The sequence below is a fragment of the Pogona vitticeps genome, chromosome 4, assembly GCF_051106095.1.
Source record: "Pogona vitticeps strain Pit_001003342236 chromosome 4, PviZW2.1, whole genome shotgun sequence".
Lineage (NCBI taxonomy): Eukaryota > Metazoa > Chordata > Lepidosauria > Squamata > Agamidae > Pogona > Pogona vitticeps.
Window position 1 is genome coordinate 237,962,137 of NC_135786.1, and position 12,333 is coordinate 237,974,469.

The following is a 12,333-nucleotide window of genomic DNA, read 5'->3' on the forward strand; positions in this document are numbered from 1 at the left end:
GGAAAGCTGTGAGACAATCATTCCCGGACGTTAGGGCATTCTGGGAGATGCAGATTCAACAAGTCGCTTCTCCCAAGAACGGATTCTCTGATGTTCCCGGACAGCTCTCCAACAGCTACCCATGCAGGCAAGTTGGGACACTCAGTTCCTCCTTCCCACCTCCATTAGATGCCTCTGTAAACCCCTGGGCTCTGCTATCACCTTGCTAAGAAACACTTTCTCTTGCTTTATCTTTCCAAGCCCTTTTTTGACCTTGCTGCTGGTCCCCCACCTGAGCCCCCCAAGTGGGGCTGCAGCGCCTTCTGGCTGTCGACTCAAGAACCACAGGCCTATCCGCAAAGATCAGGCAGGCACAGACAAAGATAGAGGGGTGGTGTGCACACACACCCTCAGTGTTCCAGAAAACCAAGAGTGCCCAGTGAACCTCCCCACATTCGTGACTCAAGCCACATGGCAAACAAGAGAAGCAGGCAACCCAAACGGCCACACGGACTGCAGGCAACGGGCAGGAGCTAAGAGGAAAACTGCGTTGAGAAAAAGCACCCTGGAAAAAAAATCAAATACCTGCATCATGTCAAAAGGAGTGACAAAATCTGCCTTCGGAATGGAGGGGGTTTGGAGCGAGGGAGGGAGGGCAGGCTGGCAGGAAAGGCAGGATGGAAGCAATTTACTGTCAAGATGTGCTAGGACTGCAACAGCCTCTTTCTCGGCTCCCACAGGAGAAGGAAAATTGTTGTGTCGTGCTGATGGATGATGAACGGCATGTCGAGAATGAAGGGTACAGAGGCTGAGGAGTATCTGAAGGGTCTTCTGGAGTCTAACCAGAAAACTGAAGACATGCGCGCTCACATGCCTGCCAGAGACTGCAGGGCGAGAGAAAAGATTTTCCTCTCATTCTCAGAATCTCAGAATACCAGGTTCTTTATCGAAGCTGGCTGGTGCGACGTTCAGGACAGAGAGAAGGAAACCCTTTGCCGTCCAGAGCACAGACAAACGGCGGAACGCCCGGTTGCAAGATGCGGCAGTGGCCACCAACTTGCAGAGCTCGAAAAAGGGGTTAGGCATCTTCATAGAGAGGGAGATGATGAATGGCTACCAGGGAAGGAGGACAACTCATGAGTTAATTTGTGGACGTGTCAGCAACCTGTCAATGACTTGGGTGCAGAGCACATTGCTTTTCACAACCACCAATTGTAAAAACATTGTTCTTCGAATAAATACCAGCCAGGAGAGGAAAAGTCCAATTCACTGAGGTGCTGAGCAACAAGGCTCAAAGAGAGAGCTGGTTTCACTGTAGACGTTCCCTGGATCAAGCGCTCTTCCTCACTCCCTCAGCCACCAAGAAAGCTGAGGACAACCCTCCGTCTCTCCGCTGGATCTCTCTGCAGGGGTGTGGTTGCAGAGGGTTCAACCATTTTAATAATTGCAAAGTGAAAATAGAATTATTTGAGAAAACGGCATATACCAAGTTCTAGGTCTAAAGAGCCTGTGCCCTGAGCACACTCCTGTACTGCAGTGAGTCCTGGACCCCTTCTGCAGGGCAAACTTCCAAATAGAGTAGTCCTAGAACGAGCTGGAATTTTTTAGCATGTACACATTACTGAAACAAGGATGTCTACGTTGGCTTGGGCATGTCGTGAGAATGGCTGATGGTTGGATTCCCAAAGAGCTCCTGTATGGAGAATGAGTGCAGGGAAATCGCCGCAGAGGGAGACCACCGCTGCGATACAAGGAGATCTGCAAGCGGGATCTGAAGGCCTTAGGAATGGACCTCCACAGATGGGAAACCTTGACCTCTGAGCGTTCAGCCTGGAGGCAAGCATTGTATCACGGCCTCTCCCAATTTGAAGAGACCCTTGCCCAGCAGGCTGAGGCAAAGACGCAGTCCCGAAAGCAGCAACTCCAGGGAGCTGGACAGGGGACAGACTGGATTTGTCTTCAGTGTGGAAGGGATGGTCACTCTCAAATTGGCCTTCTCAGCCACACTAGGCGCTGTTCCAAGTCCTCCATTCAGAGCACACTACCATAGTCTCTTGAGACTGAAGGATGCCTAATCCTAATCTGAAATCTGAGAAAACGTTCGGCTAGATTCTATGCCTCTTTCAGAGACACTCACAAACCAAAGGCACAGGCCGGAACTGGCTCTTCCTTTGCTACACAGAACTGATAATTTCCCCTGGGTTTAATTTGCTTCAAACCAGGCCACAGAGAGGCGCTGACCTGAGTTCTGAACTTGGCGAAAAGGGCAATTAGGGGAGAGATTTCTGCTTCAGTCACGGAGCAAAGCTCAGTGGGGCTGGTACAAGAATGAGAGGAGTTGCCGGCAGAAACACCCGACAGGCGGGCCCCGTTTGGAGGCACCAGCAGGGCAAAAGAAGATTTCTCTTTTCCGGTCTGCTGCATAATGCCAAGAAGAAGAGTTCGGATAAATCCCAAAGTAAAATGCATTACGCAGTCTGGCATTTCAGGAGGTGAATCAGAAATACATCTGCAGGCTGTGCTCAGCGCTAAAGCTCAGCCACACACATAAGCACATATGCTCATGTTAGAGTTCTTTTCTTCAGGGCTAAAGCAGTACAGCACGCCTGGACAGCTCAGTGGTTTAGGTACCTGGCTGTGGAGCCAGAAGTTGGGAGTTCGATTCCCCAGTGGGGCTCCTGACAGTAGAGCCAGCCTGCGTGGTCTTGGGCAAAATGCACAGTCCCAGGGAATGGTAAACCAATTATATGTATACCTGCAAACCCTGAAAAAGGTTGCCATAATTCAGAATTGACTTGACGCAGACACCCAGAACGCAGTATCAGGAGCCCATGTAGAGGAACACATACCATGTTTCCCCCAAAATAACACAGGGTCTTATATTAATTTTTGCTCCAAAAAACGCAGTAGGGCTTATTTTCAGGAGATTTTTTTTTCATGTACAACAATCTACATTTATTCAAATACAATCTTGTCATCATCTTCTGGTTGCTGCACAAGGGTGGAGGGCAGGGTTTCACTGAACTGGGGCTTCTTTTTAGGGTAGGGGTTACATGATAAGCATCCTGAGAAATCATACTAGGGCTTATTTTCAGATTAGGTCTTATTTTCGGGGAAACGGTGGTGGGGCAGGTTGCAAAAAAATCTCACTATAGCTGTGCTAAACCATTCAGTAAACAATGCACACCCCTCAAACACCTGTTTAGGTGACTCTAGCTGGAAGCAAGGTGATATAGTACAGAGCAACAGCAAAACCCAGGACAGCTGCAGGCTATACTACGTTTAGAGCTGCAGTCTGCCCAAGAGCGGCTTTGGCAACATAACAATCTGGTGGCCAAACTTAAAAAAGGCAGAGCCTAACAATGCACCAAGACCTCCCGGAATCGCTCCTAAGGGCCCAGGGGGGTCATGAACAGACCTCTGCAGCAACCTGCCCTTCTCAAGATCACCCATGACCAGAAATGTGCAGTTTGGGATCCACAGACCCTTGGCATGAAGATCCCGTTAGAAGCAACCCTGCCGGAGCCGTCCTGCTTTGGACGGGGCTCTCCCCCTGCCCTCCTGCAAAGCCGGCTTCCTCTGTCGCTTGTCGGGTTTGGGGACTTGGCCCAGTGGGTGTCTTCCACTTTTCACAACTTGGCACCACCTGCCCTGTGAGATAAAACCCGGCGGTTGCCCACGGCGTACCGCACACTTCTTCAAAGGCAACTCAAAGAATGGTTACAACAGCATTGGGCGTAAGGAAAGCCAACCCGCCCGCCACCCCCAACGAACTGCAGAAAACCACCTGTCGCCTCCTCTCAGCTGATCTTTAATTACCACTGACACGGATCTGCTAATTGCTATTATTAATTATATTAATGATCCTTGTTTGCAGCCTCAAGTGGATTGTGCTGCTAAGAGGCTGAACTCTGGCTCGAATCAGCGGTAAGCAAGGAGCTTTGTAACCAGTGATTCGTGCTGAGAACGACGGAGGGTTCACCAGCCCCTCAAGGGGGGAAAGTTACCTCTGGAAATCCACTCCAGATTTCCTCTCCTGCCACAACCAGCGTGAGGACCACGGCGCCGGTCTGCCAGCCAGGTGGGTCTCAGAAGAAAGGAGAGTTCTTAAGTCCCCGGCTCACCAGCAGAGAGAGATCCACCAGCCCCGGCAGGCAACCTCCAAATGAGAGGGAATAACAAGCCACGAGGGGAAGACAAAAACCCCAGTCGTCTCCTTCTCTATGTCTGTCTACTTCAGAAGCTGCTGCTGCCTGCAACCATGAGTTAAAAAGCCAGGGCCATCCACACAGCAGATGAAAGTCTTGTGTCTCCCCCCCCCCCCAAGGAAACTCTTTGCACTGCTTCTGAGCTAAAATGTCAGTTTAAACCAAGGCAGTGGTGGCTGGCCGGCTGAGGCCACTCAGGTGCTGAATCCCAGACCCTTAGAGGGACCGGATCGGGATTCCCGAAAAGACAAGCGGCAGGGAGAACCAGCCAGGTCAACTCGGAAGGAATTTAGAGGACCATCGGAGGTCCCTGCGGAAAGGAGGAAGGGCAGGCAGCAGAAGCCCACCGAAATGAAATCGGGCCTCAGCCACCAGTTTGCCGAGCGCAGAAGGGTCTACAAGTCCGGAGGGCTCTTCAGCATAAGGGGAGGCTCCCCTCCTACCTCCCACCTCTGCATTTTCAGAGATGTAAAGGATGCTCTCTGGATCCCTCACAGCAGGCAGGAGACACTGCCAGGCGGTGGCTTCTCCCTAAAGGTTTGCAGAGCCTGCTGCGTGGTCCACTCCAGTTCCTCACAGTCTGCCCAACAAACCGGGCAGCCGGGCCCTCGCTTCATTCCCTTTCTTTCCCCAGCTGCCAGTGGAGCTGAAGCAGCAAGGCAAGGACGGAAAGATCCGTTGAGGAGGGGCCGGGAGCTCCCACGCTGGGCCTGGTGAGGGACTGAGATGAGCCAGAGGAGGCGGGGAGAGGAGAAGCCGCAGCACCTGTGCCACTCACTACCTTGACGAACCGGGGCAAACCGGTTCGTGCCCATCTCTCATCCAGCTCTGTTAGTCAACCGTCAAGTCCGGCTGGGACTGGGGACTCGCACGTTCTGGATGGCAAGGCTCAGCTTTGCCGCCTGCAGGCGTTCCTCAGGCCAGCACAGCCACACACACCCTCTCCCCAAGTGCCAGCTGCCAAGTTTCAGCTAGAATGGCATCCTAGGATGGTAGGGACCCTGCCTCAAAGCCCACCTAGCCCAATTTGGAAAACTGCAACAGGGTGAATGAAAGACATAAGAAATTTATTTGTCATAAGAAATTTATTTGTCATTGCACTCACAAGTGGGTGCAACGAAATGAGGTGCTCTTCCCCAAGGTAAAACTGGACAACACCACTACAAAAAAAAGTTAAAATATACACAACACTCACCATACAAATATGGCAGTCAAAGATTGCCATCAAATTGTTTCCTGTCGTGTTCTCGGTAGGTCATGTGACACCAGTCTTTTGCCAATCCCTACAGGCCCCCAAACTGCCCCTTGGTCTGGGGTTCAAGGTGTCGTCCATTGTTCCTCAGGGAGCCTTAAAGCTCTGGGATGAAGGCATCAGAAAGACTGCTTTCTCCTACACAAACTGGCCTGAAGCCACGACCTCCAGAGGTGCGGTCACCACAGAGAGGGTGAGATGAGCAGGAAAAAGGACCCAGCGTTCTTGGTAGCTGCCAGAAGAATAAACCACATGGCAAAGATGGCAGCAGTGGCAGCCTCAGGGCCACAGGCTGGCTTGTGCCAGGGGCTACCTTCGTAGCCACGTGAGCGATGGACATGGCAACCAGGCCCTTTGGCAGCAGACTGATCCCTCAAGCAGGGGTGGGGTTGGGACCAGCAGGAGGCCTGCAGCGGCCACCACATGGATGGGCACTGCTCTCAACAAGGAGCCATAGGTAGAGGTGCCAATGGGCAACAGATGAGCCCCAAATCAAGCCACACGTCTGCTCCCCGAGAGGACTGTTGCTACTTATGCTTGCTTATACTCTAAGCAAACCGAAGAGCTCTTGGTAAGCAAGACTCAAAACACGCAGCCATCAAGAAGCTACAAAACCAAAATAAAATGGAGACCTACACATGCACGGACAAACCGAAGAGGAAGACCATAGACAAGAGCTCAGGGGCCAGAGCGCTTAATGCTCATGAATGTCATTCCAAAGTCACCGGTGCCGCGTTCAGGGTCTACGGCTCCTATGTTCCCTCTAACACAAACGGTTGTTGAGACCATTTCCGAGCACAGGATGGGACAGATAATGCTTCGGGTGGTTCTGCCCACTAGGAACAACCGCACTCTCTACACCCCGAAAAGCAGAGAAGGAAAATCCTGGCATGACCCCTTGGGAGCTGCCTTACCTTTCCGTTTCCTCCTTGACTGTGGCAAACTGGGACGGTTGCCGGTTGGGTCGGTTCTGCTCGGGGGCTTTCTCCCCGCCCTCCAGTTCTTGCTCCAGGGAGGAGCTGGTGCTGCCTTCCCGGCTGACATTGCTGCTGCGCCCGGGGCTGTTCTCGGTGGAGGCCCGGGGTGACTCGGTGTTCTGCTTCAGGGTCTGGAGCTTGGCCAGCGGGATGATGTCGCAGTTCTGGGGGCGGTGCCACACCGTCCGCTGGGTGGTGGCATTGTAGTAGTAGAAGCGCGAGGTGTTGGGGTCAAAGAGCTCCCACCACTGGTTCTCGTTGGTGCGCTTGATGCGGACGCCGGCGGGGGGGTCCCAGACGCACTCCCCCGTGATCAGGTTGGCATACATGCGCTCCCTCGTGCGGGGCTCAATGATTTCCACCCATTCCAACCTAGGGAGAGACAAGACGGGAAAGAGAAACATTGAGAAGTTGATTACTTGCGACGTGTCGTGTCTTCTTCAAGGATTTCACAAGTGTCCCGGGACACTTGCCCAGAACTGCATCAGCAGAGGAAAACCATCCAAGTAACTCCTATAAAAAGGTATGCTAGGCAAAGCATCATCATCAAAGGGAAACAGCCATGTAACCAGAATGCATCTAAAAGTGCACCTTCATCCAGAAGGGACGGTACAGAGTCACTGGGGGGGCAAAACCAGTTAAGCAAAGGCAGAACTGCCCACCTCCTGCTCAGGCTCCCCTCTGTTTGCCTCCTTACTAGAGGTGTGTGTGGGGGGTCAAAGCACTGCCTGCGTTCCCCTCTTCCCGAACCTTGAGGGCTCTTGGGAGTTGGGTCCTTCTTTGGCAGGGGCATGCCAATTCCCAGCTGGTTCTTCCCCACCTCCCCGTGCAACCCACCGCTCCGAGGTGCCCGTGTCTATTGTGCAGTCTTGGCTTTGGGGGACATCACGGCTGCCCACCCACCCACAGAGTTCACACCTCCCTCCCAGGAGCTTCTCCAATCCTGGCACAAGCCTCTCCCACCAAAGAGACTGGCGGCTTATAGTCCATGTATTTGGACCGCGCCCTGGTGAGGAGCATTGCTTGCCGAGCCTCTGAGAGTCACAGATGGTGGCGCGGCGCAAGAGATGTCGCGGGATCCGACTTGGGCGACTTCACCTCTGGCCTCCACCCTGCTAGCTGGAATGGGCAACAGCCACCAACTTCCCTTACACGGGCACATCCCCAAGCTATGAAGTGCAACAGAATTATTAGCCTCAAGCTACACATCAGGGCTCCAGAGCAGGGGTTCCCAGCCTCAAGTCCCCAGATGTTCTCGGACTGCAATTCCCAGAAGCGCTCGCCACCAGCTCCCCTCTGCTCTGTCCCCATCCTGCACCTTGCACGTGGGAGCTCCCCCACCAGCCTTCTCCAGCCCGTAAGCAAGAGAGATTCCACCCCTTCCTGATAGCCACTTGCCAGCCACACCACGAATCACCCCCTTGGCACTCGTGGGTGGGAGCAGCGATCACGTCCCGCTTCAGCTCCGGCACGATGCTGTCACGCAGGCACAGCTGTGCAACAAAACCAGCCGGCTGTACAAAGATCGGACTCTGATACCCTACGGAGACAGGCTCCAGGTGTAAAAGAAGGGGGAGGCTTGTTTAGAGAAATCTCGGCACAGTCACAGCCTCTCTCTGTGGGGCTCACAAGCCGAAGGAGGCCCTACCTACATGGGAACGCCGCAGCTCCTGCCCACCTACCCGGTCAAAAGCTACGGAAGCCTTTCAAACTCACAAAGGACTGGCTCCCATAATTTCCTGGTTTCCAGGCTTTTAATTCATAGATTTCTCAAAAGAAACAGCACCGACCTACTACAACCCAATTTTTACACCAGGAATGGACAGGCACCCCCAAAAGCTGTGTCCCCACCTCCTTCTCTCTTGCAGATAAACCCATTTCCATTCATTCATCACATTCACCTACATTTTCATTAGACCACTACAACTGAACAAACCAAAAGACCCTGACTTTCTTTTGAATCCAACAGGACTCTCGATCAAGACAAGAGGACATAAAAAGGGGCCATTTCCAAAAAGTCCCCCAAAGCAACCTTGACCTCATTTTCCACATCCGTGTTGACGTTCACTTTAAGTCGGACACTCCGGTCACAGCCGTTTGGGGAACTTCTAGACCATTTGGCTTTCTGCCCCCTTCTCAACTCTGGTAAAGAGTCCCGATGGACTTGAAAGCTTCCCAGTGTCTGTTTTTATAGATTTTATTGGTCCTAATAAGTTATTATCTACCCTTGTTTCTAGATTCTAAATAAGGAACCACGTTGCTGTTCTTTTTTTTTTCTTTTTTGACACATTTAATGGGTTTTTAAATATATATTTTTTTGTTTTTCTTAACCAAGAACTGTAATGTCAGGTTCTGGAAAAATGTTAAGTGTGAGAGAGAGTTATATTCCAGATGCCAGAGGCGACAGAGATTGGTGAAATATCAGGAAGAACAACCTTCAGAACACGGCCAAAGAGCCCGAAAAACCCATAACAACTGTCAGAGAATTCTTGGGTGGAAGAATCAGGTCAGGTCCCATGCAAAGAATGAATGCGTCAACCATCTCAGTCTCAGAGATGGTTCTTCCCCAAGATTCTTAATTCAATCTTCTTCTACTGTGTTTCCCCAAAAATAAGACAGAGTCTTATATTAATTTTTGGTCGAAAAAACGCATTAGGACTTATTTTCAGAGGATGTTTTATTTTTTCCCAGTACAACCATCTATATTTATTCAAACACATTCATGTCATCATCTTCTGGTGGCTGCACAAGGGTGGAGGGCAGGGTTTCACTGAACTGGGGCTTATTTTTGGGGTAGGGCTTCTATGACGAGCATCTTGAAAAATCATACTAGGGCTTATTTTCAGGGAAACAGGGTAGGAAATGGCTTAAGACTTGATCTTAGGCTTCATACACACAAAGCATGTGCTCCACCCACTAAGTTTTGGATCTTCCTTCTTGGGACCTCATTGGGGCAGCAGCTTTCTTTCTGATGATGTTCTCAGTACCTCCATGGCAAATGACGGAACTGCTGGATAGCTCAGCGGTGGAGGCATCTGGCTGGGGTGTCAGAGGTTGGGAGTACGATTCCCCACTGGGTCTTCATTGACAGGGGCTGGACAGGATGACCCATAGGGTCCCTTCCGGCTCTGCAGTTCTAAGATTATTATTCAAAAATACCAGGCACAATCAAAATTATAAAAACACTGGTATTATATAACAGATTCAGTTTTATCCAAAACTCTTAGATTAGATTAGGCATCCTTCAGTCTCAAGAGACTAAGGTATCGTGCTCTGAATGGAAGACTTGGAACAGTGTTTAGTGTGGCTGAGAAGGCCAATGCGAGAGTGACCGTCCCTTCCACGCTGAGGACAAATACAGTCTGTCCCCTGTCCAGCTCCATCGGTTGAGGTCCATTCCTAAGGCCTTCAGATCCTGCTTACAGATGTCCTTGGACTGCAGCTGTGGTCTCCCTCTGGGGCGATCTCCCTGCCCTAATTCTCCATACAAAGATCTTTGGGAATCCGACCATCAGCCATTCTCATGATATGCCCAAGCCAACGTGACGTCGCTGTTTCAGTAATGTACACATGCTAAAAAATTCCAGCCCATTCTAGGACTCTTAAGTACCTGTTAAATACTGAAGTAGAATATATGCTGTTCCTAATATTGTCAGGTTTTGTAGCTCTGATGGTGTGATTTCTGAAAACTGCAGCTGCTTATAATACTGCATGAAATTTCTTGGAACGCCCTCCCAACTGAAATCCGTCTGGCGCCGACGTTGATGACATTTCGGCGCCAGGTCAAAACCTTCCTGTTCCAGAAGGCTTTTAATTGAAATAACAACTGTGGGTCCTGATGATGGCAATTTTAATTGTATTTTAATTGTATTATAATTGTATTTTAATCATCTTATTGTATTGAATTTTAATTATTGTAAGCCGCCCAGAGACCTCTGGGTAGAGTGGGCGGCATATAAATTAAATAAATAAATAAATAAATAAATAAAATAAATTGTTCCCAAAGCCCTGATGATGGGGACCACTGAGGCATGTTTCATCCACAAGCGAGATGTTGCGACAGCCAGGTCTTTGTATTTTTAAGTTTTTCCAATTCTTTATCTTCAACTCTGGCATCTCCTAGAACTGCAAAGTCAATTACCCAGACATTTCTTCATTCTCTTACTGTGCTGATTTTTCCTTTGTCCGCTTTTCTAGTTCTTGCAATTCCAATTCAGAAAACTCTTTATTTCGAAATATTACTACTACTACTACTATTGTTGCCAACCAACTCCAGAAACAAACTAGCTTTCCTGGTGACACAGCCGGTAGAGCACTCTACTGTGCACAGAAGGTCACAGGCTCAATCTTAAACTTCTCTCCATTAACCAATCAAGCAGCTGGTGAAAGGATGCTCCTCTCTGTTCTTTCTGAGACTCGGGGACAGGCTGCATCAGTCAGAGTACTGTATATAATACTGGGGTAAATGAACCATTGGATTGAATTAATTCAAAGCAACTTTCTAATGTTAATGTTCCAAACCTGAAGAGCAGATATTTGAGGCAGACTAAAAATAGAATAAACATCCCGCACATTTCAAAGCTAAGTACATGTCTTCGTTTCGTTAAAAAAAGGGGGGCACAGAGTTCATTCTTAAAAGCGATTGGCAGAATATGGCATTTCGCCCTTTGTAAGGCTGTTTTTGAGGTTCCAAACCACACATTCTTATCACACTCAGAGACATCTTCAAAAGATCCTACTCGACCAACAGCTACATATTCATGAAGGTCAAGTGACTAACAGCATTTTTCACCACGTACAATTCTGGGGAAAAATGAAAACGGAAGAAAAGAGGAAAACCAAATATGAGATGGACTGGCTCCCCATAAAAAGCTACAATCTTGAATTTACATGAGCTGAGCAAAGCTATTAAGGACAGAACATTTCATAGGGCCACCATAAGTTACAAGTGACTTGACTTGATGGATGTTAACAACAACTCCAATGCAATAGATATTCCAAAATCAGAAGAATGTTCACCAGCTTGCTCATCATTGGTTAGGTTAAATCTAACCACAACTTACTTTCTGTGTAACAGACAAAGCAGCTAGAGTCCAAATAAAAAATATATACCAGTGCAAGTCCCTTGCCATCAATTTCAGCCTAGAAATGTAGTGTCTCACACAATAGAGCTGTGTGACTGGTGAATGACAGCTAATGCCTACACCAACTTCTCCACTAGCATCAACCTCTTCTGCAGCTGTAATATAATCCTTGGTTTTGTTTACCTGCAATGATAATGAGGTTTTCTTGGAAACTCACTGGTTAAAACAGTCCCTCTTTCACTAACTTGGCTTTGTGCAAACTTTTGTCACCATGGGCATCAATTGTGCACTATAAATAACGTATCAATTATTCATCATTATTACCAGTGACAGCAGAATAAAGTAGCTCCAGTCTGCCAACAGCCAGCAAACTGCCTATAGAGGCCCTATATATTTACCCCAAGATCCAACCTCCTGTTTCAAGGCACAAATCCAAACCAAAGTAGATCGGCCAAAAAGGTGTTGCTTCTTTGCTTATTGGTTTGATTTTAAATTGTGTTTTAACAATCCTGTGGGGGATTTACACATGCACAAGCAAAATCACATAAGTCATGGGACTGAATTCTTCTTAAATCGTAGAATCATGGAGTTGAAAGGGGCCCATAAGGCCATTGGTTCATGTCCCAACACCCTGCTCAAGGCAGGAATCCAAACCAAAGCAGATCTGACAGATCGTTGTCCAATTTTCTCTTAAATGCCTCCCGTGTTGGGGCCCTCAACATTTCCTGAAGTTATTGATTCCATCGTCGTACTTCTCTAACAGTTAAGAAGGTTTTCCTGATCTTCAGACAAAATCTGGGTTCCTGTCACTTCAGACCCATTATTACGTGTCC

At 49.1% G+C, this 12,333-nt stretch overlaps 1 protein-coding gene across 3 annotated transcripts in view; it reads right to left on the minus strand.

The window, feature by feature from the left end:
• The window catches only part of ARHGAP39 (Rho GTPase activating protein 39), a 202,704-nt gene that overhangs the window by 110,219 nt on the left and 80,152 nt on the right, over positions 1-12,333 (minus strand). For all 3 annotated transcript variants that reach the window (XM_072999428.2, XM_078392036.1, XM_078392035.1), the window contains exon 2: positions 6,354-6,788. In XM_072999428.2, coding sequence (XP_072855529.2) covers positions 6,354-6,788 — 435 coding nt within the window. The remainder of the gene's footprint in view (positions 1-6,353; positions 6,789-12,333) is intronic.